Source organism: Phyllobates terribilis, unplaced genomic scaffold (genome assembly GCF_046119375.1).
Source record: "Phyllobates terribilis strain yellow unplaced genomic scaffold, ASM4611937v1 Scaffold_1__5_contigs__length_1240528914, whole genome shotgun sequence".
NCBI classification, from domain to species: Eukaryota; Metazoa; Chordata; class Amphibia; order Anura; family Dendrobatidae; genus Phyllobates; species Phyllobates terribilis.
The window spans coordinates 602,435,161-602,463,100 of record NW_027362761.1 but is presented as its reverse complement, the minus strand read 5'-3'; the positions used below and the strand labels follow the sequence as shown (position 1 = coordinate 602,463,100).

General features: G+C 47.5%; 1 protein-coding gene across 1 annotated transcript in view; it reads right to left on the bottom strand.

Annotated features, from left to right (window-relative positions):
* Nucleotides 1-20,482: 20,482 nt before the first annotated feature.
* LOC141149893 (uncharacterized) overlaps nucleotides 20,483-27,940 on the bottom strand; it is a 44,330-nt gene continuing 36,872 nt past the window's right edge. The window contains exons 10-11 of the mRNA XM_073636932.1: nucleotides 27,490-27,672; nucleotides 20,483-21,223 (exon numbers count right to left, since the gene is read on the bottom strand). Coding sequence (XP_073493033.1) covers nucleotides 20,483-21,223; nucleotides 27,490-27,672 — 924 coding nt within the window. The remainder of the gene's footprint in view (nucleotides 21,224-27,489; nucleotides 27,673-27,940) is intronic.

Here is a 27,940-nt window from a genome sequence, read left to right as displayed (position 1 = left end):
GACAGGAGCAGAATGGAGGAGATTCCTGCAGCTCCAGTGTAGACGGCTCAGCGGTGACAGGAGCAGAATGGAGGAGATTCCGGCAGCTCCTGTGTAGACGGCTCAGCGGTGACAGGAGCAGAATTGAGGAGATTCCGGCAGCTCCAGTGTAGACGGCTCAGCGGTGACAGGAGCAGAATGGAGGAGATCCCGGCAGCTCCAGTGTAGACGGCTCAGCGGTGACAGGAGCAGAATGGAGGAGATCCCGGCAGCTCCAGTGTAGACGGCTCAGCGGTGACAGGAGCAGAATGGAGGAGATTCCGGCAGCTCCAGTGTAGACGGCTCAGCGGTGACAGGAGCAGAATGGAGGAGATTCCGGCAGCTCCAGTGTAGACGGCTCAGCGGTGACAGGAGCAGAATGGAGGAGATTCCGGCAGCTCCAGTGTAGACGGCTCAGCGGTGACAGGAGCAGAATGGAGGAGATTCCGGCAGCTCCAGTGTAGACGGCTCAGCGGTGACAGGAGCAGAATGGAGGAGATTCCGGCAGCTCCAGTGTAGACGGCTCAGCGGTGACAGGAGCAGAATGGAGGAGATTCCGGCAGCTCCAGTGTAGACGGCTCAGCGGTGACAGGAGCAGAATGGAGGAGATTCCGGCAGCTCCAGTGTAGACGGCTCAGCGGTGACAGGAGCAGAATGGAGGAGATTCCGGCAGCTCCAGTGTAGACGGCTCAGCGGTGACAGGAGCAGAATGGAGGAGATTCCGGCAGCTCCAGTGTAGACGGCTCAGCGGTGACAGGAGCAGAATGGAGGAGATTCCGGCAGCTCCAGTGTAGACGGCTCAGCGGTGACAGGAGCAGAATGGAGGAGATTCCGGCAGCTCCAGTGTAGACGGCTCAGCGGTGACAGGAGCAGAATGGAGGAGATTCCGGCAGCTCCAGTGTAGACGGCTCAGCGGTGACAGGAGCAGAATGGAGGAGATTCCGGCAGCTCCAGTGTAGACGGCTCAGCGGTGACAGGAGCAGAATGGAGGAGATTCCGGCAGCTCCAGTGTAGACGGCTCAGCGGTGACAGGAGCAGAATGGAGGAGATTCCGGCAGCTCCAGTGTAGACGGCTCAGCGGTGACAGGACCAGAATGGAGGAGATTCCGGCAGCTCCAGTGTAGACGGCTCAGCGGTGACAGGAGCAGAATGGAGGAGATTCCGGCAGCTCCTGTGTAGACGGCTCAGCGGTGACAGGAGCAGAATGGAGGAGATTCCTGCAGCTCCTGTGTAGACGGCTCAGCGGTGACAGGAGCAGAATGGAGGAGATTCCTGCAGCTCCTGTGTAGACGGCTCAGCGGTGACAGGAGCAGAATGGAGGAGATTCCGGCAGCTCCAGTGTAGACGGCTCAGCGGTGACAGGAGCAGAATGGAGGAGATTCCGGCAGCTCCAGTGTAGACGGCTCAGCGGTGACAGGAGCAGAATGGAGGAGATTCCGGCAGCTCCAGTGTAGACGGCTAAGCGGTGACAGGAGCAGAATGGAGGAGATTCCGGCAGCTCCAGTGTAGACGGCTAAGCGGTGACAGGAGCAGAATGGAGGAGATTCCGGCAGCTCCAGTGTAGACGGCTCAGCGGTGACAGGAGCAGAATGGAGGAGATTCCGGCAGCTCCAGTGTAGACGGCTCAGCGGTGACAGGAGCAGAATGGAGGAGATTCCGGCAGCTCCAGTGTAGACGGCTCAGCGGTGACAGGAGCAGAATGGAGGAGATTTCGGCAGCTCCAGTGTAGACGGCTCAGCGGTGACAGGAGCAGAATGGAGGAGATTCCGGCAGCTCCAGTGTAGACGGCTCAGCGGTGACAGGAGCAGAATGGAGGAGATTCCGGCAGCTCCAGTGTAGACGGCTCAGCGGTGACAGGAGCAGAATGGAGGAGATTCCGGCAGCTCCAGTGTAGACGGCTCAGCGGTGACAGGAGAAGAATGGAGGAGATTCCGGCAGCTCCAGTGTAGACGGCTCAGCGGTGACAGGAGCAGAATGGAGGAGATTCCGGCAGCTCCAGTGTAGACGGCTCAGCGGTGACAGGAGCAGAATGGAGGAGATTCCGGCAGCTCCAGTGTAGACGGCTCAGCGGTGACAGGAGCAGAATGGAGGAGATTCCGGCAGCTCCAGTGTAGACGGCTCAGCGGTGACAGGAGCAGAATGGAGGAGATTCCGGCAGCTCCAGTGTAGACGGCTCAGCGGTGACAGGAGCAGAATGGAGGAGATTCCGGCAGCTCCAGTGTAGACGGCTCAGCGGTGACAGGAGCAGAATGGAGGAGATTCCGGCAGCTCCAGTGTAGACGGCTCAGCGGTGACAGGAGCAGAATGGAGGAGATTCCGGCAGCTCCAGTGTAGACGGCTCAGCGGTGACAGGAGCAGAATGGAGGAGATTCCGGCAGCTCCAGTGTAGACGGCTCAGCGGTGACAGGAGCAGAATGGAGGAGATTCCGGCAGCTCCAGTGTAGACGGCTCAGCGGTGACAGGAGCAGAATGGAGGAGATTCCTGCAGCTCCTGTGTAGACGGCTCAGCGGTGACAGGAGCAGAATGGAGGAGATTCCGGCAGCTCCAGTGTAGACGGCTCAGCGGTGACAGGAGCAGAATGGAGGAGATTCCGGCAGCTCCAGTGTAGACGGCTCAGCGGTGACAGGAGCAGAATGGAGGAGATTCCGGCAGCTCCAGTGTAGACGGCTCAGCGGTGACAGGAGCAGAATGGAGGAGATTCCGGCAGCTCCAGTGTAGACGGCTCAGCGGTGACAGAAGCAGAATGCAGGAGATTCTGGCAGCTCCAGTGTAGATGGCGTCCTTTCATAGACCCGAATACCGCTGCACGAATGGTGAGGCCACAAGATGTTGAAAAGGTGTTCGCATGGATGGCTAAGAGTTCCCCCAGTTCCTTCACATTATCTTATCTTATTAAGTGAGCAGTTGGTACCTGAGGACCATGTTCATCCGGCTTTCACCTCACCCCCTTGCAAATCAGCCAAGCAGCCTAAGCCCAAAGTCATGCAGCAGTCTCTTATGCTTTTTGATTACTCTTCTAGCTGGGGTTCCGTGGTCCATCCACATGCTCCTGCTCCAGAAGTGGAAGATACTGAGTGCACTGATGCCCAACCACTTGTTAGGTTGGCTGATGAGTGCATGGAAGGGCTAGTGCACACGGTCAGTGGACTATTGTAGCACATGTCAGATGATGATGAAACTCAGCTGCTAACTGCAGTGTCTTCATGCAGTGTGCAGACTGGCAAAGAGGACAGGGTTGTGGAGTCGGTGTAAGATAATGCGGGGCATGATGAGGTTCTTGACCCCACATGGAGCGGAGGCCATCCTACTAACGTGCCCAGTTTGGAGAAAGAGGAGGTGACCACGCTGCCACAACAGCACAGAAAAAGTGGGAGCAGGGTGCAAAGGCACAGCGGGCAGCCCCTAGCCATACATCAGCTGATACTGCCCACTGCGCCACTGATATAAGCACACCAAAGACAGCTCAAAAGAGCTCATTGGTGTGGAATTTCTTCAGGCAACATGCTGCTGGCAAGCTACAGGTGGTTTGCACTATGTACCGTCAGACCCTGAAGCGAGACATAAATGTTCTGAAACTGAGCACCACCTGTATAACGAGGCATCTGAATTCCAGGCACGAGGTGCAGTGGAGTACACACCTTACAATTTGACAGATATGAGCCTCCTCCTGCTCCCTCTTCTGCTGTGGTCTCAGCCTCTTCCTCTGCTCACGATCAACAGGGCCAACAGCCTCCCCGTAGTTTGAGGATGTGACAGCATCACCACCACCAGTGTCACCAAGCATCTTCACACCGTGGAAGTGTTCAGCTTCCCATCCTCCAAATCATTGAGAGAAAAAGGAGATACCAGCCTAGCCACACATGAGCCATGGTCCTGAATAACAGAATTTCCAAATAACTGGCATTTGAAATGATGCCATTCCAGCTGGTGGAGATGGACAGTTTTAAAACAAATGATATCCGTGGCTGTCCCACAGTCCGTTGTTTCCAGCCATCACTTCTTTTCCCAGCGGGCCATCCCTGCCGTGCACAAACAGGTTGCAGATCAAATCAAGTGTGCACTGCGCAACGCCATTAGTGGCATGGTCCACATAACCACTGATACGTGGACAAGTAAGCACGGCCAGGGACATTTCATCTCCATAACTGCCCACTGAAAAAATGTAGTGGCGGCTGGGGCGGAGGTGAAAGGCGTTCTACCTCATGTCCTACCATCACCTAGTATTACTGGATGTTTATCTGTCCTGGTTCCCTCCTCCTCCTACTTTTCTTCCTCCACCGCCTTCTCATTCGGTCACAGGAACATCTGCACCACCAACTTGAGCAAAGCCAGGCGAAGCGACTGCAAGCTGTTCTTAAACTCCTCTGTTTAGGGGACAAATGCCACAACGTGCAGGAGCTGTGGACTGGGATCAAACAGCAGACAGATAAGTGGTTGAAATCTCAAGGCAGCTCTGGGTCTAGCACATCCCTTGCCTGGTGTATGTGGTGAACTTGGTGGTTCATAGCTTCCTAAAAAACTACCCACACATGTCGGAGCTGCTGCTGAAAGTGAGGGCAGTGTGTGCACACTTTTGGCATTCTCACACTGTGGCTCCTCACCTTTCTGCACTGCAGCGCCACTTCTGCCTTCCCGCTCACCGGCTTATATGTGACTAGCTATTGAGCCCGTTCTACGCCCGGGTGCTGAGCATTTTAATTGGTATATGGTCTCCCATCCTGGTATTTGTGCTGCCCCCATCCTGTTCCCCCATCCTGTTATGTGCTGTCCTCATCCCTATCCTGGTATGCATGGCACGCCTCATCCCTATCTTTGTATGTATGGCCCGCTCATCCCCAATCCTGGTATGCATGGCACGCCTCATCCCTCTCCTGGTATGCATGGCACCCCTCACCCCCAATCCTGGTATGCATGGCACGCCTCATCTCTCTCCTGGTATGCATGGCACCCCTCACCCCCAATCCTGGTATGCATGGCACCCCTCATCCCCAATCCTGGTATGCATGGCACCCCTCATCCCCAATCCTGGTATGCATTGCACCCCTCATCTCTATCCTGGTATGCATGGCACGCCTCACCCCCAATCCTGGTATGCATGGCACCCCTCACCCCCAATCCTGGTATGCAAGGCACCCCTCACCCCCAATCCTGGCATGCATGGCACCCCTCATCCCAATCCTGGCATGCATGGCGCCCCTCATCCTGATATGCATGGCTCCCTCATCCATATCCTGGTATGCATGGCACCCCATCCCTCATCCCTATCCTGGTATACATGGCACCCCTTATCCCTATCCTGGTATGCATGGCACGCCTCATCCTCAATCCTGGTATGTATGGAATCCCTCATCCCCAATCCTGGTATGCATGGCACCCCTCACCCCCAATCCTGGTATGCATGGCACCCCTCATCCCCAATCCTGGTATGCATGGCACCCCTCATCCCCAATCCTGGTATGCATGGCACCCCTCATCTCTATCCTGGTATGCATGGCACGCCTCACCCCCAATCCTGGTATGCATGGCACCCCTCACCCCCAATCCTGGTATGCATGGCACCCCTCACCCCCAATCCTGGCATGCATGGCACCCCTCATCCCAATCCTGGCATGCATGGCGCCCCTCATCCTGATATGCATGGCTCCCTCATCCATATCCTGGTATGCATGGCACCCCATCCCTCATCCCTATCCTGGTATACATGGCACCCCTCATCCCTATCCTGGTATGCATGGCACGCCTCATCCTCAATCCTGGTATGTATGGAATCCCTCATCCCCAATCCTGATATGCATGGCACCCATCATCCCCAATCCTGGTATACATGGCACCCCTCATCCCCAATCCTGGCATGCATGGCGCCCCTCATCCTGGTATGCATGGCTCCCTCATACCCAATCCTGGTATGCATGGTACCCCACCCTATGCTGATATGTATGGTACCCCTTCATCCTGGTATGCATGGCACCACATCCCTCATCCTGGTATGCAAGGTACCCCTCATCCATATCCTGGTATACATGGTACCCCTCATCCCTATCCTGGTATGCATGGCACCCCATCCCTCATCCTGGTATGCATGGTACCCCTCATCCCTATCCTGGTATACAGTGCCTACAAGTAGTATTCAACCCCCTGCAGATTTAGCTGGTTTGATAAGATGCAAATAAGTTAGAGCCTTCAAACTGCAAACGAGAGTAGGTTTTATGAACAGAAGCATAAATCTTACAAACCAAAAAGTTATGTTGCTCAGTTGAATTTTATTAAATTTTAAACATAAAAGTGTGGGTCAATTATTATACAACCCCTATGTTTAATATTTTGTGGAATAACCCTTGTTTGCAATTACAGCTAATAATCGTCTTTTATAAGACCTGATCAGGCCGGCACAGGTCTGTGGAGTTATCTTGGCCCACTCCTCCATGCAGATCTTCTCCAAGTTATCTAGGTTCTTTGGGTGTCTCATGTGGACTTTATTCTTGAGCTCCTTCCACAAGTTTTCAATTGGGTTAAGGTCAGGAGACTGACTAGGCCACTCCAACACCTTGACTTTTTCCCTCTTGAACCAGGCCTTGGTTTTCTTGGCTGTATGCTTTGGGTCGTTGTCTTGTTGGAAGATGAAATTACGACCCATCTTAAGATCCTTGATGGAGGAGCGGAGGTTCTTGGCCAAAATCTCCAGGTAGGCCGTGCTATCCATCTTCCCATGGATGCGGACCAGATGGCCAGGCCCCTTGGCAGAGAAACAGCCCCACAGCATGATGCTGCCACCACCATGCTTGACTGTAGGGATGGTATTCTTGGGGTCGTATGCAGTGCCATCCAGTCTCCAAACGTCACGTGTGTGGTTGGCACCAAAGATCTCGATCTTGGTCTCATCAGACCATAGAACCTTGAACCAGTCTGTCTCAGAGTCCTCCAAGTGATCATGAGCAAACTGTAGACGAGCCTTGACATGACGCTTTGAAAGTAAAGGTACCTTACGGGCTCGTCTGGAACGGAGACCATTGCGGTGGAGTACGTTACTTATGGTATTGACTGAAACCAATGTCCCCACTGCCATGAGATCTTCCCGGAGCTCCTTCCTTGTTGTCCTTGGGTTAGCCTTGACTCTTCGGACAAGCCTGGCCTCGGCACGGGAGGACACTTTCAAAGGCTGTCCTTGCCGTGGAAGGCTAACAGTAGTTCCATAAGCCTTCCACTTACGGATGATGCTCCCAACAGTGGAGACAGGTAGGCCCAACTCCTTGGAAAGGGTTTTGCACCCCTTGCCAGCCTTGTGACCTTCCACGATCTTGTCTCTGATGGCCTTGGAATGCTCCTTTGTCTTTCCCATGTTGACCATGTCTGAGTGCTGTTCACAAGTTTGGGGAGGGTCTTAAATAGTCAAAAAAGGCTGGCAAAAGAGATCTTTAATCCACACATGTGAAGCTCATTATTCTTGGTGCCTGAACTACTTCTTAATACTTTTGGGGGACCAAACAGAATTCTTGTGGTTTGAGGGGTTGAATAATAAATGACACTCTGAATTAACTTTTAACGTTTTTAAAAAAAACAAACAAAAACAAAATTTGCTGCAGTGCATTTCCCACTTCCAGGCTGATCTACAGTACAAATGTCACAATGCCAAGTTAATTCCGCATGTGTCAACCAGCTAAATCTGCAGGGGGTTGAATACTACTTGTAGGCACTGTACATGGCATCCCTATCCTGGTATGCATGGAATCCCTCATCCCCAATCCTGGTATGCATGGCACCCCTCATCCCCAATCCTGGTATGCATGGCACCCCTCATCCCCAATCCTGGCATGCATGGCGCCCCTCATCCTGGTATGCATGGCTACCTCATACCCAATCCTGGTATGCATGGTACCCCATCCCTATGCTGATATGTATGGTACCCCTCATCCTGGTATGCATGGTACCCCTCATCCCTATCCTGGTATACATGGTACCCCTCATCCCTATCCTGGTATGCATGGCCCCTTATCCGAATCCTGGTATGCATAGCACTCCTCATCCCCCAATCCTGGTATGCATGGCACCCCCCATCCCCAATCCTGGTATGCATGGCACCCCCCATCCCCAATCCTGCTATGTATGGCACCCCTCATTTCAAATCTGGTATACATGGCACCCCTCATCCCATCCTGGTATGTATGGCACCCCTCATCCCCTAATCCTGGTATGCATGGCACTCCCAATCCTGGTATGTATGGTACCCAATCCCTCATCCCGGTATGTATGGCCCCCCCATCCCTATCCTGGTATGCATGGTCCCCCATCCCTATGCTGATATGTATGGTACCCCTCATCTTGGTATTCATGGTACCCCTCATCCCTATCCTGGTATACATGGTACCCCTAATCCCTATCCTGGTATGCATGGCCCTTATCCGAATCCTGGTATGCATAGCACTCCTCATCCCCCAATCCTGGTATGCATGGCACCCCCCATCCCCAATCCTGGTATGCATGGCACCCCCCATCCCCAATCCTGCTATGCATGGCACCCCTCATTTCAAATCTGGTATACATGGCACCCCTCATCCCATCCTGGTATGTATGGCACCCCTCATCCCCAAATCCTGGTATGCATGGCACCCCCAATCCTGGTATGTATGGTACCCAATCCCTCATCCCGGTATGTATGGCCCCCTCATCCCTATCCTGGTATGCATGGTCCCCCATCCCTATGCTGATATGTATGGTACCCCTCATCCTGGTATGCATGGTACCCCTCATCCCTATCCTGGTATACATGGTACCCCTCATCCCTATCCTGGTATGCATGGTACCCATTATCTGAATCCTGGTATGCATAGCACTCCTCATCCCCCAATCCTGGTATGCATGGCACCCCCCATCCCCAATCCTGGTATGCATGGCACCCCCCATCCCCAATCCTGCTATGCATGGCACCCCTCATTTCAAATCTGGTATACATGGCATCCCTCATCCCCCAATCCTGGTATGCATGGCGCCCCCAATCCTGGTATGTATGGTACCCAGTCCCTCATCCCGGTATGTATGGCCCCCTCATCCCTATCCTGGTATGCATGGCACTCCTCATCCCCCAATCCTGGTATGCATGGTACCCCTCATCCCCCAATCCTGGTATGCGTGGTACCCCTCATCCCCCAATCCTGGTATGCGTGGTACCCCTCATCCCCCAATCCTGATATGCATGGTACCCCTCATCCCCCAATCCTGGTATGCGTGGTACCCCTCATCCCCCAATACTGGTATGTGTGGTACCCCTCATCCCCCAATCCTGGTATGCGTGGTACCCCTCATCCCCCAATCCTGGTATGTATGGTACCCCTCAATCCTGGTATGTATAGTACCCCTCATCCCCCAATCCTGGTATGTGTGGCCCCCTAATCCCCCAATCCTGGTATGTGTGGCCCCCTCATATCCTAATCCTGGTATGTGTGGTCCCCTCACCCCCAATCCTGGTATGCATGGCACCCCTCATCCCAATCCTGGTATACATGGCACCCCTCATCCCCCAATGCTGGTATGCATGGCACCCCTCATCCCCCAATGCTGGTATGCATGGTTACCCTCATCCCCCAATGCTGGTATGCATGGTTACCCTCATCCCCCAATCCTGGTATGCGTGGTTACCCTCATCCCCCAATCCTGGTATGCGTGGTTACGCTCATCCTCCAATCCTGGTATGCGTGGTTACCCTCATCCCCTAATCCTGGTATGCATGGTTACCCTCATCCCCCAATCCTGGTATGCGTGGTTACCCTCATACCCCAATCCTGGTATGCGTTGCCCCCTCATCCCCCAATCCTGGTATGCGTGGTTACCCTCATACCCCAATCCTGGTATGCGTTGCCCCCTCATCCCACAATCCTGGTATGCGTGGTTACCCTCATACCCCAATCCTGGTATGCGTTGCCCCCTCATCCCCCAATCCTGGTATGCATGGTACTCCTCATCCCTTTCACGCTGCACACATACAAAAAACAAACAAACACTTATACTCACCTTTCTTCCCTGTTCTCCAGCGCTGCGGTGTCCTGTTCTGCCGGAGGCCGGGGGAGGAGTGCAGCACCCACACCGCACTGTCCGGTGCCATTTTGTTGAAGATACACTGCAAATGAGTCTTCAGTAAAATGGCGCCCGATAGCGCTATGCGCATGCGCCGATTCCGACACCTTCACTCCTGCCCCAGTCTCCGTCGGAGATCGCGGTATGCATTCAGTGTCTACGCATACCGCGATCTCCGGCGCCATACACTCCTCTTATTAGCATCAGACACCTGCACATGACTTCCTCAGCATTGCAAACAAAGATGTCACTTGCCCCTACGGACTGGTAGAACATTTCTAACATTTTGCTGCACACATTGAATGACCTTAGTTTCCGTAGGAAGTAGAGTTTGCTCATCCCTCAAACATCTGTAAATCTCGACCTGCTCCACTTCCTGACCAGCAATAGTGACCGGTGAACCGTCCACCTTTCTCCTGCTGTAGTTCACCACAAGCTCCGTAGTTTTCTTTGTTTAGTTGTAAATAGTTAGCTTGGCACCAATCCACAAAAACTTACACCACCCTCCTATATTTCTCCTCACTGCGGCCCCCCCTATTGCATCTGCTTACCACTGAGTCATCCGAGAATTTTTAGAGGTGGCAAAAATCAGATTTATACTGAAAATCTGCTGTATACAACGTGTAAAGAAAGGGCGACAGCAGGGTTCCCTGAGGGGCATCTGCATTGCTCAATAATCTGCCAGACACACAACTACTCCCACCTGTACAAACTTTACCCGGTCAAATAGGTAGTCCTCTCTGCATAGTAAGAGCCGCTGTGAGGTATTGAACGCACTGGAGAAGTCACAGAACATTGCACGTACAGTGGTTTCATCATTGTCCAAAAATGAATGTACTGTATGTAACAGAGACATAACAGCATCATCCACCCCCAAACTATGCTGGTAAGCAAACTATAGGGGGTCAGCAAAAGCCCTCACGCTCGGACTAAAGTAAGCAGCACTAATCCTTCTAAGGACTTCATAGCATGCAATGTTAAGGCTACAGGGCAATAGTCATTTAGGGATGGTGGGAAAGTAGTCTAGGGAGCCGGAACCAAGCAGGAAGTCTTCCATAACACTGGTACCCTCTGTGATTGTAGGCTCAAGGTAAACAGGTACTGAAAGACAGCTGGTTTGCACACACTTTAAGGACAAGTGGACTGAGACCGTCTGGCCCTGCTGCTTTACCTATGTTTATCAAAAATAAGGGGGACCCCACGTCGTCTTTTTAATTTATTTTTTAACTAAATACAGATACAGTAAGCTACACACACAAGGCATTAATTTTATATCTCACCGATATCTATCATTTATCTGTTATCTTTGCACATCTAACACCTAAATATCTGTCATTTCTATTCTGCATTCTCTTCCGGAACGTGTCACACGGACAGCACAGGGATGACACACTATATGTCATCCATGTGCTGCCGGTAAAAACCAGACATGTTCATATGTGGGTCACACGGACACCCGGTCCGTGTGAACACATGGACATGTGCGCAGCCTCAGATTATAATGGGTATACATGTGTAAGTGTCTCTGGTGAAGGGGATCTAAAGGGTATGGGCACTTTTAGTCTGACTTACCAGTAAGTGGCATGACCACTTAAAGTGCCTAGGGCAGCATGAATACCAGAGACGGCCCCGAGCTCAACCCTAATAAAATCATTAGAGCTTCAAAGAAGGTTTTATTACAGTTCTGGGTAGTGGTTTGAATGAGCCGGAGGTTATGAACATGAATGACAATACTAATATATGGGTGTACTTAATGCCAAATGTCATAGAAAATATTAAGAATCTCTCTCTCCCCTTCTGAAATCCCTCTCACTCTCCCCCCCTCTATACCATTTGACAAAGGAACAAGAGCTTACACTCTACCCAGTTGCCCTTATGCAAATAGCAGGAAGCGGGGTTAGCTAAGGGACAATATGCATATTTTTCCTTATCTGAGAGCCCTACGGGTGAGCCATAATGCCAGAGGGCAGAGATTACCAACGGCAGTTATGTCATGTCTAGTCTCTAAAGAAAGGTAAATTCGTAATAAAAATGTAGTATCTCTTGCGAACTTCTGCGATCAACCAGCGAGAAGTTATCGCAGAAGTTAGAGATTTTAATAAAAACATGAAGGGTGGAGACCAACCCACGGTGAGGTCATCGCAGGGGAGTGTGTGGGCAGGGCCCCCCTTCAGCTTAAAAGATCCAGCTGTAGTTGAGTCTATACTCATGCTTGGAGTTATATATTTTATAAGAGTCCCGTCCGATAACGGTTCATTGGAGCGCCTCCCCTCCAGCAAAACTGAATGGTCTCTGCGATCTGTCTAGCAAGTTCTTCTATTAATCCCATTTATTTTGGTGTAGCTGTATATTCTGTACTGAATTGTCCCCCTTTTTAAAACCCTTTGTATATTTTTCCTAAACACTGCCTCCCTTTGGATAAAATATAGAATGTAATAGTCTGTACTTTGCGCTCTGTAATCGTTCCTCCCCCGAAGCCACACACTATCTATAAGGCATCTGATCGGCCTGCCTCTAAAACTGATCAGTGGTGACAGCGAATAATCTTAATTGGGTTATCGTGAGGCTATGAGTGATAGTACGAGGGCATATACACATATTCCATGTGTTGGAATTTGGACCAGTGTACACCATACGCGCACTGCTATCTTGCCGAACAACTACTTAGTGAGAACAGCCTGTTAGCTTCCTGTATTGATCGTCAGCCAATCGTGCAATTGATGATAGGGGGCAGCAGAGAGCAGTAGGTGGTCTCTGTGACTAATCAGGATCGTGTCTGCCGAATCCTGACAAATTGGTGGCAGCAGTGGGATATTTTTTGATCCCTCCAGTGTCGTTCTTCACAATTGGTGGCAGCAGTGGGATATTACAGAACATCAGTGGCTGGATTGAGCAATCATTCCGATCACTGAAAACTTGCACGGTTCTTGCGAGAATTCTGTGCAAAGTTTTAAGGAATTAGACTCAGTGTTTTAATATTTTTTATATGGGACATTAATGTACGTGTAGCAGTTGCATCCCCCCTTTTCTCTTTTTTTTTCTGTCCTATCTTTTGTTTGGCAATGATGGCTTTGCGTGGAGAGCCCTGTTATCACCAGCAGTCAAAGGACACAATCACTGCCCTTTGTGAGCTGGGACAGTTTAAACCCCATGTGTAAAACCAAGGCCCAAATGATTGCTGAACTGTTCCAAGATGCTGCAGAGCGAGTCTGACAGCAGAGCTCTGATGATGGGGCAGCCAGCCACAAGGCCTGAATGGCGCTGCTGCAGGGGTTTCACCTGTGATTGCCAGCCATACCCACAGCCAGGGTAGTGTGGACCCCCACCTGCAGATGGCTATGGAGCAACTCGCCGCAGACGATCGTGAAGGACAACTGCAGTTGATCCTAAAATTCCAGGAGCGAGCAGAGCAGCAGGCCAAAGATGACCGAGAGGCAGCTCAGCAACAGTCCCAAGCTGACCAAGAGGCTGCTGAGCGAAAGCGACAAGATGAGCAGCTGGAGTTAGCCCGAATCGAGCAGTGGGTCCGGCAACACCCACAGCTTTAAACCCCGTCCTGAGCATTTTCCTATGATGGTAAAGGATGCGGACTTGGACATATTTCTGCGAGGATTTGAAAAACCCTGCAGACAGTACCAGCTGCCTGAGGCCCAGTGAGCCAGATATTTACCTCCAGGGCTCAGAGGAAAAGCTCTGGAGGTGTTTGCTTCTCTCCCTCGAGAACAAGACGGAGACTATGGGGCCATCAAGCAGGCCCTGATTAAAAAGCTTACTCCGGAGGTTTACCAGAAAAGGTTCAAGGCCCTCCAGTGTGGACCCCATGACAGCTACGAGTGATGTGGTGGATGGGCTCAGTATCCACTTTGAGCAATGGGTCCAAGGAATGTCAGTCACTACTTTCGAGGACCTGAAGGATCTGATGGTAAAGGACCAGTTTCTTCATCTTTGCCCTGTGGAAGTGCGACAGTTTGTGCTGGACCGGGAGCCAAAGGAAGCCGCCAAAGCAGCCCAGATCGCAGATGCCTAGGAGGCCAACTACGCACCAGAGGTGCTGAAGTCAGCCGTTGTCAGCTGGAGAGGGAGTAAGTCGACAACCACCCCCAGTGCTGTAGCCAGCCGGCCCTCAGGGGGTCCTGCCCCATCTTCCAGCACCCGGCCTGCATTTGCCTCCCGGAGGTGTTATACTTGTGACCAAACGGGTCACATCAGCCTTGTCTGCCCAGAGAGGCAGAAGATGAACCCCACACCTGAGGCCCCAGGGCCTAGTGCAGCCATTCTTTTTGTGGGTGTGGCGGTTGGCAGGGCCCGTGAGAACTTAGAACTGGTTACTGTGGGCAACTCCATTACTGTTGGGCTTAAGGACACTGGTGTCATGCAAGGTGTGGGAAAGACTAAGTGCAACATTAAGGAAAGAGGGAAAGGGAGCCCAGAATCTAGGGAAAAGGGGAGTGGAGACCTCCTGGGCTGATCTAATATCACCCTGTCTCCACTAATGTCCCTATATTGGTTCTTCACCAATCGCCGCAGGCGAACCTCGCCCTGTCTTTCCCTGGCGTTTGGCCAAGGCTAGGGAAGGGAGGGTATGAACACTAGTCGATCCCCACTGATAACTACAGACAACAAAGGGGAACAAACAAGGGAAGATAGCTTAGCTTTTAGTTGACTTCAGAGAGATGAACACCCATCCTCATAGCTACAGAGAGGAAGAAGTAATGCACTTGCTCCGAGCCTTCACAAGGGAAAATGTGAGTATTGCCGGCACCTCCCTCTAGCAGACAGCAGCTATTTATACACCCAGGCCAAGGTGTTAATTAGCAAAAACCACACTAAGAAGAATTAAAATTCCCCCAAAATTTCAAGAAAAACCAGCAAAAAAGGGCAGCAGTGTTTACCTGCCCAGATCTTCAAAGCCAAATGCACTACCAGGATGCAGCAGACCCACATAAAGATGGCGGCTACACAGGTGCAAAATACTGATGAAACAATCACTCACAACCTACCATTTCATGGAGGGGGTAACTGTCTAGTATTAGAATTGCACAAAGATAAGCTTGTATAGGGTGCTGTTCACACAGGGTAGTGCACAGTATCCGACTTACAGCCTATTAGTTACGCCCATACTATTCGACTAGGCGGGCTGCCCGGTACTATCCAAGTGCACCCCCTGGGAACAGACACCCTAGTTTACAATGCCCGCACTAGTGGGCCTGTGTACACCCTGCAATAAAAGTGTTCAAAATTACATATATATATAATATATGAGGTATTAGTTGATATTTTGGCCAAAATACGTAAGCTCGTAACCTGCGTCAAGGGTCCTCATGCTTACGAGTCCTACTCTAAACACTCACAGCAAAAACCACACTAAGAAGAATTAAAATTCCCAAAAAATTTCAAGAAAAAACAGTAAAAAAGGGCAGCAGTGTTTACCTGCTAAGATCTTCAAGCCAAATGCACTACCAGGATGCCGCAGACCCACATAAAGATGGCGGCTACACAGGTGCAAAATACTGATGAAACAATCACTCACAACCTACCATTTCATGGAGGGGGTAACTGTCTAGTATTAGAATTGCACAAAGATAAGCTAATTTTGAACACTTTTATTGCAGGGTGCACACAGGCCCACTAGTGCGGGCATTGTAAACTAGGGTGTCTGTTCCCAGGGGGTGCACTTGGATAGTACCGGGCAGCCCGCCTAGTCGAATAGTATGGGCGTAACTAATAGGCTGTAAGCCGGATACTGTGCACTACCCTGTGTGAACAGCACCCTATACAAGCTTATCTTTGTGCAATTCTAATACTAGACAGTTACCCCCTCCATGAAATGGTAGGTTGTGAGTGATTGTTTCATCAGTATTTTGCACCTGTGTAGCCGCCATCTTTATGTGGGTCTGCTGCATCCTGGTAGTGCATTTGGCTTTGAAGATCTGGGCAGGTAAACACTGCTGCCCTTTTTTGCTGGTTTTTCTTCCAAGGTGTTAATTAGCCAGAGGAAGGTAGCCGCTGGGTCCTAGATAGACAGCCTCTAAGAAGGTGCCTGTAATGCCAAACGTAGAGATCTCCTGCAACCAACTGCAGGACGACTGTCTATCAATTCTGACACACCCGTGACAGGTGCAGAATGTACCCTCATCCGCCCTGAGTTCGTGTTACCAGAAGAACTCATTCCTGGGAAAACCCTGGGGGTGTTCGCCGTCCCATACTGATGGCCCGAGTTTTCCTGCACTGGGATGTGGGGGTGTCGAAGAATCTCCCCACTAATGTGCTATTGGGAACTGATCTGGGATGGTTGGTTGCTCCATACATTCCTGACAACCCTCCCAGATCTGATATATCTTGTGATGCAACTGTCAATGTGATGCATAATCAAAATGTGTGTTCTGGTAAAGGGGAACTCGGCCACATCACGCCGCAGGGTGATGCTGCTGTGGAACCCCTTAAAGGAGCCAGTATAAGTGCTATGGGCGAGGGGAGCAGACACGGACACCAGGAAGCAGGTCGTCCCGTGCAGCTGAACAGTGTCATGACAGATGGTAACATGGTCGGTGGTAGCTGCCCCATTACTAGCATGGCTCCAGAGGTAACTGGAAAGAATGGGGAGAAACACGTGGATCATAAGGAAGGTGGTCCCGTGCAGCTGATAAGTGTCACAACGAACCGTGACATTGCCTGTGGCAGCTGGCCCATGGTTAGCCCGGTTCCCAAGGTAACAAAGAGGGGTGGGAAGCTAGGCCCCACAACCGGGCAGGGTGAGGGAAACATGTGTCCCACTGTCTGTCAGGAGTATGGGAAGAAGGTACCCATAGCCTGTCAGAGAAGTGGTAGAAAGATATCCCGAACCGTTCAGTGTGACCGGAAAGCTGGATCCCCAGTCGGTAAGGGTGGTGGGCGAGCTGGGTCCACAGCTCATTGGACTACTAGAAAAAGGTGACTGGCCCAAAAACAGGTACCAGATGGTTCCGGTGAGGTTGGGGCCTTAGCGTTGCTTCTGGCTACCCCCAGCCAGGAGTCCAACACCTGTCCAGTGACGTTGAGTATCCCCCCGGAGAAGCCCATCCAGGAAGGGTGGCCCATAAGGTAGCCTTAAGTGGCGATCTGTAAATCGGCTGCTGCGCCACCTCAAAAAGGGGGGAGATGTCATAGAAAATATTAAGAATCTCTCTCTCCCTCTGAAATCCCTCTCACTCCCCCCTCCTCTATACCATTTGTCAAAGGAACAAGAGCTTACACTCTACCCAGTTTCCCATATGCAAATAGCAGGAGCCACAAAGTGTCCAGGCTAATTACCATATCAAATGGAGAGACATGGGTGATGAATAGACACCTGAGTAAGTAGGATACAGCTCCTAAGCTTCAAAGGGATTCTATCTCACCCCAAGGGCATCCCCATTTGCACATGTGTTGAATCAGCAGTCTCGCAGGCACCAACATGAAATATGGAAAATCGGAAGTTCTATAACTCCGATTGTGATGGGACAAGTATTTTTAGCGGCGGGGTTATCTAAGGAACAATACACATATTTTTCCTTATCTGAGAGCCCTCCGGATGAGCTGTAAAGCCAGAGAGCAGAGATAACCAACGGCAGTTATGTCATGTCTAGTCTCTAAAGAAAACTTATAGAGGGAGTTGAAGCTCCAAGTTGCCAAGCGACAGCCTCAAAATCTTAATGATTTAAAGATGATCTGCAGAGAAGAATGGACCAAACTTCCTCCTGACATGTGCGCAACCCTCATTATCAACTACAAAAAACGTCTGTGCTGTGACTGCAGCATCACAACATCTCAAACAACACAATAGGAATTTAATCACTTTACAGTTGTGGGTATTGAATATGTCGCCAGACCAGCTAAGGGGGGAGATTGGTATAAAAAGTACACCCCAGAGAAGCCTTGTGGATTCTGGAATTGGACTCCAGATTCCCCAGTGATATGAATCTTCATTCAGATCTTGCATCCATTTATTGAATTGCTTTTTTTTTTCTTTTTCCCTTTCTCTTTTATAGTAATTATACATAATATACACATTATAGATGCAGACACTTCATTCTTGTATTGCACGGATGCTTTTTGTTGTGGACATATGATCGTCCATAGGGTTAATGTAGACATACTTGCACATGTCCATTTGGGGCTGGGGGTCTCCGCTGTGCATTAGACCCTATGATGTGTATAAGAAGCCGTTACTGGTTATTTATTATCACATTAATAAGAACTGAACACAAATACCAGGTAGAAACGCAGAGATTTTTTGCTACTATCCCCAGGATGTTCTGTTTTTTAATATTTCTATGATTTTAATTCGGATTTTTCAATAAAAGTTTTTGTTTTTATTCACACTGGAAAACAAGTGCTGGATTATCAGTAACTTTCTAAGTCCCGTTCATTCCTTCTTCCTCCGAGCACTTCCCATGGATCTCACCAAGCATTGAGAGATGAGCTGAAAGCAGACAATTTCTTTCTATAGAGGAATGGCAGACATGGGTGTTGTCCACATAGAAAGCCTCTCCTAAATCCCATGCACAAAAAAGCCGCCCTACAATCTGCCAGGACACAAGCGGAAACATATGAAGACTCCTGGGACTTTATACTCTGGAGTGATGAGACCAAGATAAATGTTTTTTTTGGAACTGACGGCTTCAAAACTGTCTCAAAGGTGAGGAATACAATGAGAATGCATGGTGTCTACAGAGAAACCTGGTGGTGGCCGTGTCCTTATGTGGGGCAGCATGAGCGCTGCTGGTGTCGGGGAGCTACAGGTCATTGATGACATCATGAATTCACAGATGTTCTGCTTTATGTTACGCCCACTGGTGGCGCAAGTGGATTAGTGAGCCTAGTGTGCCACGGACCGGGCCGACCCTGGAGAGGCGTAAGTAAGCAGCTACCTTGGTGTTCACTGGAGCCTCTAGTGGTGAGGTCAGGCTTGTGCGGCAGGTAGCTGTCAAGTAGAGCTCCAGGATGGTGTCCGGCAGTAGCTGCTGACCCCAGGGATCAGGTTAGCTGATGCTGATTAGGGCTCCGTTCAGACTCAGTAGATACATCCAGGATCACTGACACGGAGACTTAGGGGTACATTCAGAAACTGGAAGCACCGGGACCAGAGGACTTAAGGAACAGGGCTGGCCGCAACCAGGACCAGGGGACAATGTTCAGGGCCGTGGCAGCACCAGTGGACAATGATCAGGGAACTGGCCGCACCAGGACCAAGGAATGAGGGGTCTGGCACTGGCTGCTCCAGGACCAGGGAACGAGGGTACAGGCACTGGCCTATCCTGGACCAGGGGACAAGGGTACATATACTAGCCATTCTGGAACCAAGGGATGAGGGTTCAGGCACTGGCTGCTCCAGAGCCAGGGGACACGGGTTTAGGCACTGGCTGCTCCAGGACCAGGGGAGGAGGTTTTAGGAAGTGGCCACTATAGGACCAGGGATTTGGGTACTGGACTCTGGCCACAGCAGGACCAGTTGCCTACGGACTCAGGACCCTGGCCACACCAAGACCAGGGGATCTCACAACTCACTAGCAGTCCACCTTACTAACTAAGGGGAGAGGGAGTCTTTTATACAAGATGCCTCCCTGCTATTGGTTGGGAGCCATCTTGCAGGTGTACTACTTATGCTAAATGCCTCTCAGCAACCAGCTGAGGCATTTAGCATAAGGCGCACGCTGCCCCTTTAAGAACAGAAATGCACACGCGTACTAGATGCCGCCAGGAGCTGCAAAGCAGTCACAGGAACATAGGACAAGGAGAGCGCCAGGAACCATGCCAACGCCAGAGCGGTGAGAAAGTCTGCGTCTTTGCATGGAGATAGAAGACACCATACGTCGGCAGCAGCGTTACTCTCTATAATGGAAGAAAAAATGCTGCCATCACTCCATGCCCTTGGTAGACCTGCACTTCTCCAACATGACAATGATCCAAAACACACATCTAAGGCCACTGTTACATTTCTGAAGAACAGGGTGACAGTGATTCAGTGGCCAAGTGTCTCCTGATCTGAACCCAACCAAACACCTATGGGGAATTCTGAAGAGACAAGTTGTCATCGCTCCATCCAGCATCCAGGCTCTAAGAGCTCGTTATCGAAAGAGAGAAAAAAGATAGATATAGTATTGTCACTAACTTGTTCATTCCAGGCCTAGAAAACTTGGTGCCCTCCTTAAAAATCATGGAGGCCATACAAAATACTAGATGTAGTAGCTTTTGATGTGGGGTGTACTCATTTTTGCACCAACTAATTTGAGTAAAAAAAATGTTCTATGAAATTCAGTGTTGGCAAAATTTTAGAAATTGATTCAGTGAGATATTAAATAAAATCTTACTTATCAAAGGGGGTGTACTCATTTATGCTGAGCAATGTTTATTAAATGTATTAAAACACAGTGAACATAATTACAATTTATTTTCCGTCTGACTTCTCTCATGTTTTTCAAGATATGATTTATATATAAAAGATTTCCCACATTCTGAACATGAATACAGATTCTCTCCTGTGTGACTTCTCTCATGTTGCACAAGAGTTGATTTTTGGGCAAAGCATTTCCCACATTCTGAACATGAATATGGCTTCTTGCCAGTATGAATGCAAATGCTCTGATGCAAACGAAGATGCCCTTTACCTGTGAAAGACTTCCCACATTCTGAACAGGAATATGGCTTTTCTCCTGTGTGAGTTCTCTGATGTGAAATAAGACTCCCTTTTACTGTGAAAGACTTCCCACATTCTGAACATGAATACGGCTTCAGTCCTGTGTGAATTCTCTGATGTCGATTAAGATTCCCTTTACCTGTGAAGCATTTCCCACATTCTGAACATGAATTCTCTCCTGTGTGAATTCTCTGATGTTTAATAAATTTTGATTTAGCTGTAAAGCATTTCCCACATTCTGAACATGAAAATGGCTTCTCTCCTGTGTGAATTCTCACATGTATAATATATTTTGATTTATATGTAAAACATTTACCACATTCTGGACAGGAGTATGGCTTCTCTGCTTTGTGTTTTCTTTGTATTAAACAATCTGAGCTTTTAGTAAATTTCTTGTCACACTGAAGTCTTTTATCCACTGTGTCACCTGGAATAGTGGTAACAATGTGAGATTGCTCAGGAGATGATTCCTCGTGATTAGGAGGATTATAAGAAGGTGAAGTGCTGTGAAGTCCAGGAGGTGCAGGAAGGGTAATGAGGTTTTCTCCATTAGAGTGCTTCCTGATATCTTCTTTTTTACAATTTAGTGATGAACCGTTATTCTCACAAGGATTTCCTATAAGGATGAAAGATAGATTGGATGTGATTTGTTTTCTTCAACACAAAAGATTTTTAAATGTATTTTATGGATCTCACAATGAAGACCCTCGTCAGTGAAAGTACCGGTAATAAGGAGGACAACTACATGCCACAACATTAACACAATGACAGGTAAAGTGAATAACACTTATAATCTGGTGACATTGGCACAAGTCCGGGGTGGCAGAGATTAGACAGAAAATAAACAGTTCTTAAGGGAACCTGTCATCAGGATTTACCCCCTTAATGTACCACCAGTGACATTTCACTCTCGCAGCAAGCTTCCTATCCTGACCTCAGTGTAGAAAAGTGTCCATACAATTAAAAATTAAGTTTTAATATTTCAATATCATATGCAAAAGAGATTGACTAATCACAAAGGCGGCCCTACATCCAGGAGAGGTGGAGCTCCAGCCTCAGTAATCATTTCCACACTATGTCCAAGGGCATGATAAGAAACCTTAGAAAACTGCAATAGCACTGAAGGCACATTAACCCCTGAAAACGCACCAGTCAGCAGGATTGTACTTAGTAAACTACATACACTGTCATGTGGGCGACATTACACTGATTAAAATGATACCTTGGCTGATGAAATCCATCCTGTGGTTCTTGTGTAATCTTTACTTTCAGTTTGGAGATAATGATATACTCTTGCTCTGGGGCAGCCTGTGGGGGGCGCCCTATCTGGTGTTCTGCTTACATATTCATCTGTATGCTCTTATGGCAGCTCACTGTGCCTTCACTGTAATGTAGTGTAATGTTGCCCACCTGACAGTGTATGTAGTTTACTAAGTACAATCCTGCTGGCAGGAGCACTTTAAAGACTGAGCCCCTTTGTATGTTAATGACCCGGCCTCATTTTACAATTCTGACCGGCATCACTTTATGTGGTAATAACTCTGGAGCTTCCACACATCCCACTGATTCTGAGAATGTTTTTTCATGACACATTGCTCTTCATATTAGGAGGTAAATTTTGGTCGTTATTATTTGCATTTATTTATGAAAATATCAAAAATTTGCCAAGAAAAATTTTCAAACATTGAATTTTTATGCCCTTAACCCCTTAAGGACAGAGCCACGTTGTAGGTTAATGACTAGGCCTCATTTTTTAAATTTGACCACTGTCACTTTATGAGGTAATAGCTCTGGAACGCTTCAACGGATCCCACTGATTCTGAGACTGTTTATTCGTGACATATTGTACTTCATGATAGTGGTGAAATTTTCTCGATAAGACTTGTGTTTATTTGTGAAAAAATTGGAAATTTGGCAAAAATTTTAAAAATTTCACAATTTTCAAAATTTTTATGCCCTTAAACGAGAGATATGTCACACAAAATAGTTAATAAATGACATTTCCAACATGTCTACTTTACATCAGCACAATTTTTGTAACATAATTTATGTTTTGTTAGGAAGTTCTAAGGGTTAAAAGTTGCCCAGCAATTTCTAATTTTTCCAATAAAATTTTCAAAACCATTTTTTTGGTCCACATCACATTTGAAGTGACTTTGAGGGGTCTAGATGACAGAAAATGCCCAAAAGTGACACCATTCTAAAAACTGAACCCCTCAAAGTGCTCAAAACCACATTCAAGAAGCAATGTGGAAGGAAAAAAATGAACATTTAACTTTTTTTCACAAAAACTTTACTTTAGACCCATTTTTTTTTATTTTCACAAGGGTATCAGGAGAAAATGGACCACCAAATTTGTTGTGCAATTTCTCCTGAGTACACCGATACCCCATATGTGGTGGAATACCATTGTTTGGGCACACGGCAGGGTTCGGAAGGGAAGGAGCGCTGTTTGACTTTTTGAACGCAAAATTGTCTGGAATCGAGAGTGGACACCATAAAGTGTTTGGGGAGCCCCTGATGTGCCTAAACAGTGGAAACATACCACAAGTGAACCCATTTTGGAAACTAGACCCCTCAAGGAACATATTTAGATGTGTGGTGAACACCTTTAACCCCCAGGTGCGTCACAGAAGTTTATAACAGAGCTGTGAAAATAAAAAATCTATTTTTTTTCCACAAAAATGATCTTTTAGTTCCAAGTTTTTTACTTTCACAAGGGTAATAGGAGAAAATGGACCACAAAAGTTGTTGTGCAATTTCTCCTGAGTAAGCCAATACACAATGTGTGGTCGAAAACTACTTTTGAGGCACAGTGCAAAGCTCAGAAGGGAAGAAGCGCCATATTAGAGTTAAAATTTAGCTGGAATGGTTTGAATGTGCCATGTCACATTGGCAGAGCCCCTGAGGTGCCAATACAGCAGAATGCCCCGTAAGTGACCCCATTTTACAAACTACACCTCTCAATGAATTCATCTAAGGGTGCAGTGATCATATTGACACAGCGGATGAATTTTATACCATTGGGCAGTGAAGAAAAAAGAATTACATTTTTATCACAAATATTTTGTTTTAGCCCCAGATATTACATTTTCACATGGGGAAATTGGTTAAAAAAATGGCACCAAAATGTGTCACACAATTTCTGCTGAACGTGGCAATACCCCATATGTGGCTGTACTGTACTGCTTAGCCACATGGTGAGACTCGGGAGGGACGGAGCGCTATTTGCCTGCTGGAGCACAGATTTTCCTAGAATAGTTTGCGGACTCTATATACAGAGCCCCTAAGTGCTAAAAGAGCAGACCCCTCCCTCCTTCAAGTGACCCAATTTTGGAAATCCTACCCCTGGAAATATGTGGACGCTAAATGTGGTTTAGGCACACTGTGGGGATCAGGAGGTAGGGGGGTGGTTGAATTTGGGAGTGCAGAATTTGCTGAATTTCTTTTGGGGATACGAGGAGCCATTTAGCTTTTCCAGAGCATTTGTACTACCAGTAAGGTGGAAGCCCCCTATATTTCCTTTAACACATGACAGACCTGAATGGGGGCTTTTTATGTGAAGCTTTTATTGGGAACATTTTACATAACATTTATCCAGTGCTCTATGCTGAGCATTTACTTTGGGGTTACCATCTACATCTCTGAAACCCCCGAGGGACCCACTCATGAGATGAGGCAGCAGAGTTACTCTGGACTCCGTCTGGCCTCTGTTCAGCGTTGCCCTTTTCAGAGGTTCACAAAATGGTGGCTGACCGCGCTTTTATCTACGCCTACAAAGACGGATACAGCCAGATCATAGGTCAGACAGTGTCCACGGTGCCTCCGTCTGCCTCATTACAGGGAATCTTCTGCCGGGGGTTCATTCTGAATCACGTATTTCAGAGATTTACATGGAAACCCCGTGAGCAGAGCGCAAGATAATGTGAGCAGAGCCTTACCGCGATCTTAGGGAGGCAGAATGGACAAATCAACAGCAGGTGAAGAATTAGTTTTATGTATTTTTTACGCTGTTCCTCGTGCGGTATGTTATTAAATGACTTTATTCGTTGGGTCGGTGCAATTACAGCGATACCAGATTCATATCGAGTTTTTATGATTGACAGCTGTCACACAAAAAACGTTTATTTTTTGCAAAAACTAGTTTTTGCATCCCCATATTATGAGAACTATAATTTTTCCATATTTCGGCCAACAGTCATGTGACGGCTTGTTTTTTGCGGGACAAGTTGACGTTTTTAGTGGTACCATTTTCTGGCACGTGACACTTTCTGATCGCTTTCTAATCCGATTTTTGGTAGATAGAATAAACAAAAAACAACAATTCAGGATTTTTATTTTTTTTTATGCTGTTCTGCGTGTGGCAAAATTGATAAGGCAGCTTTATTCTTCAGGTCAGTTCGATTATAGTGATACCTCATTTATGTAATTTTTTTAATGTTTTTTCTTTTACATAAGAAACTTTTATAGAAACAATAATTATTTTTGCATCGCTTTATACTGAGAGCTGTAACTTATTTTTTTTCCGCTGACAGAGCTGTATGGCGGCTTGTTTTTTTGCGGGACAGGATGACATTTTCAGCGATACCATTTTTATTTCCATTCGGCTTTTTGATTGATTCCACTTTTTCTAGCGGTATGATGAAAAGGTATAGTTTCCCATGTTTTTTTTTACGCTGTTCACTGAAGGGGTTAACTAGTGTGACACATTTATAGATTGGGTCGTTCCGGACGCGGCAATACTAAATATGTGTACTTTTTTTTTTTCTTACATAAAAATGTATATTTATTAGTGTAATATATTGTTATTATTTTTTAAACTTTTGTTTTTAGAGTTTTACAAAAAAAATTTAACTTTTTTTTTTCTTTATCTTATTTATTTAGTCCCACTATGGGACTGTCAATTTTTTTCCTTTGATCGCAGTGAGCATGGTCTCAGCAGTTTTCCATAGCATGGTGACCCGTGGGTCGCCATGACGACCCCAGGTCACCATGGCACCGATCGGGCCCCACGATTACATCGTGGAGGCGCCGATCTGAAGGAAGAGGGAGCTCCCAGCCCTCTGCCTGCCTCCTGAATGCTGCTGTTATGGTAAATATTTATACTTTGCTTTATTATTTAAACAATTCATATATTTTTGATAATTTTGTATTTTAATATTAGCTTTATAAGTGTTATTCGTAAAAGCAAATAATAGAAGGTATATCTAATAGAGTTGTCTTTGTATTAAAGCCTTCCTTTGTTGTGAACGTATAGTAAAACTAGATATAGCCAGTTTCTAAGGAATTTAGACATAATTTACGACCATGTTTTTCCCAAACTTAAATATTCCTTTCTAGGTAAAGCCTGGAAAGACATTCCCCTTTTTTTCCTGATCTCTTTGTTGTAATAAAGATATGTGACCAGGCATCTGAGACTCAGATGAGCCTGGGACACAGATCAATCTGGTTGTGTTTTCTCTGGTCTCCAATTGATCGACTCCATGATTCAAAACTGGCAAACGTGTGAAGCCTCTTGAGCTTCTCCTAAAACTTTTCTTATTGGTTTCCACATCATTACATGGTGCCGAAACCCGGGATTGTCACAACTGGACCTCCTTTGGACCCGACTGCAAGGATATTTCTCTCGGAACACTGGATGATGATCCGCGGTGAGTAGTCCATTGTGTTACTAAAAATCCAGTGTTACCTAGAGGGCTCCAAGACGGGTAATTGGTGGTCCGAACAAGACAATCTCTGTTGAACCTTTGCCGGTTTTTGAATTTTGTTTGTATATTTTGTGGTCTGTCATATGTTTCAATGTGTCTTTAGATGTATAACTATGATTGAATGACGGTTGAATGAACATTGAATGAAGTGAGAAGCCATCCTTGCCCAACGATTCTGGTCAGGAGCCTTCGCAGTTCTTCCTGTATATTTCAGGAGTTGGAGGATTGCTATATGTTGTCCTCATTGTCTATGTGATTGTAAAGTCTGGTGTGATATTGTTGTAAACTATGAGGATCCTTGAATGTGGGACTGAATGAGTTTTGAGTGACCAATAAGGGACTACAGTCTCTGATTGATAAGGGATCCCGTTAGGTGTGTTCCTTCACATAGGGTCCAATTTTTCACTTCACCACAACAGGATCAGGGTAGTGTGACTGTTCATAACAAGAGGAATCCTTCACGGTAAGGTAGTACTCTAAGGGTATTAATTGTCCCCTGTAAATTGATAAGGGCACTCTTGAAAGAGGCGCTGAATGCAGCCTTAGCCCAAATACAGCAGGAGGATTTTATACCAGCGCTTGTGGAATGTGGATTGAGTGACTGACGTATTGTAAAATTGTGTTGGTGAGTCAGAATTGTTGTCCTCAGTTCCTGTCCTCTGTTTTATGTGAACTAGTTCTGATGAATCATCATCCTTGGTGTCTGTGCTGTGTGAACTCAAGAGAGGAAAGATATTAGGGGGTTGTAGTCAATCCAGCCAGCAGTCAAGCTGTGCCCCCTGCAGGATGTTGAAGTGAACTCCTTGCTCGGAGTATGCAAAATTTGCCATTATGCTCTAAGTAACCCCTCCTCTTTTGTCCTAGATGTAATCTGTCTAAATCAGAGGAGGTGGACAAAGGTTTTGTAGAAAAAGAATTTATTCTCCCATGACATGTTATTTTGACTAGTGGAAGTAATTGCAATAACTATTGGTAGTATAGTTTTTGGATTGTTATTTGTTTGGTTATGTATCAAAGTTGCATGGGTACATAGGGCTGGTTACCTGATGTTGATATTTCCTAAAATTCTTCTTTGAGAACATTTTGGTTCTGGGAGTTGAATTAATTCTCTTGCGAGCTAATTGGAAGCTGGGAGAAGAGTAGAGTCTTCTACGGTTAAGACTATGGGCCCATTCAGTTCTTCGGTTAACTGCGGGCATTAAAGTTGCAGTCATGAGGACTGGCAACTGAAAGGAAATAAGCAGTCTGAGAGGTACCACCTTTGTGATATGCATGTGATATAGTGAAAAGACTAAGAAGGAATGGGAGAAGTGTATTTGCAGTTAGGAAGAGAGATAAGAGTACAACCCCTGGCAAAATTTATGGAATCACCGGGCTTAGACGATGTTCATTCAGTTGTTTAATGTTGTTGAAAAAAAAATAGATCACAGACATGGCACAAAACTAAAGTCATTTCAAATGGCAACATTAGAGCTTTAAGAAACACTAAAATAA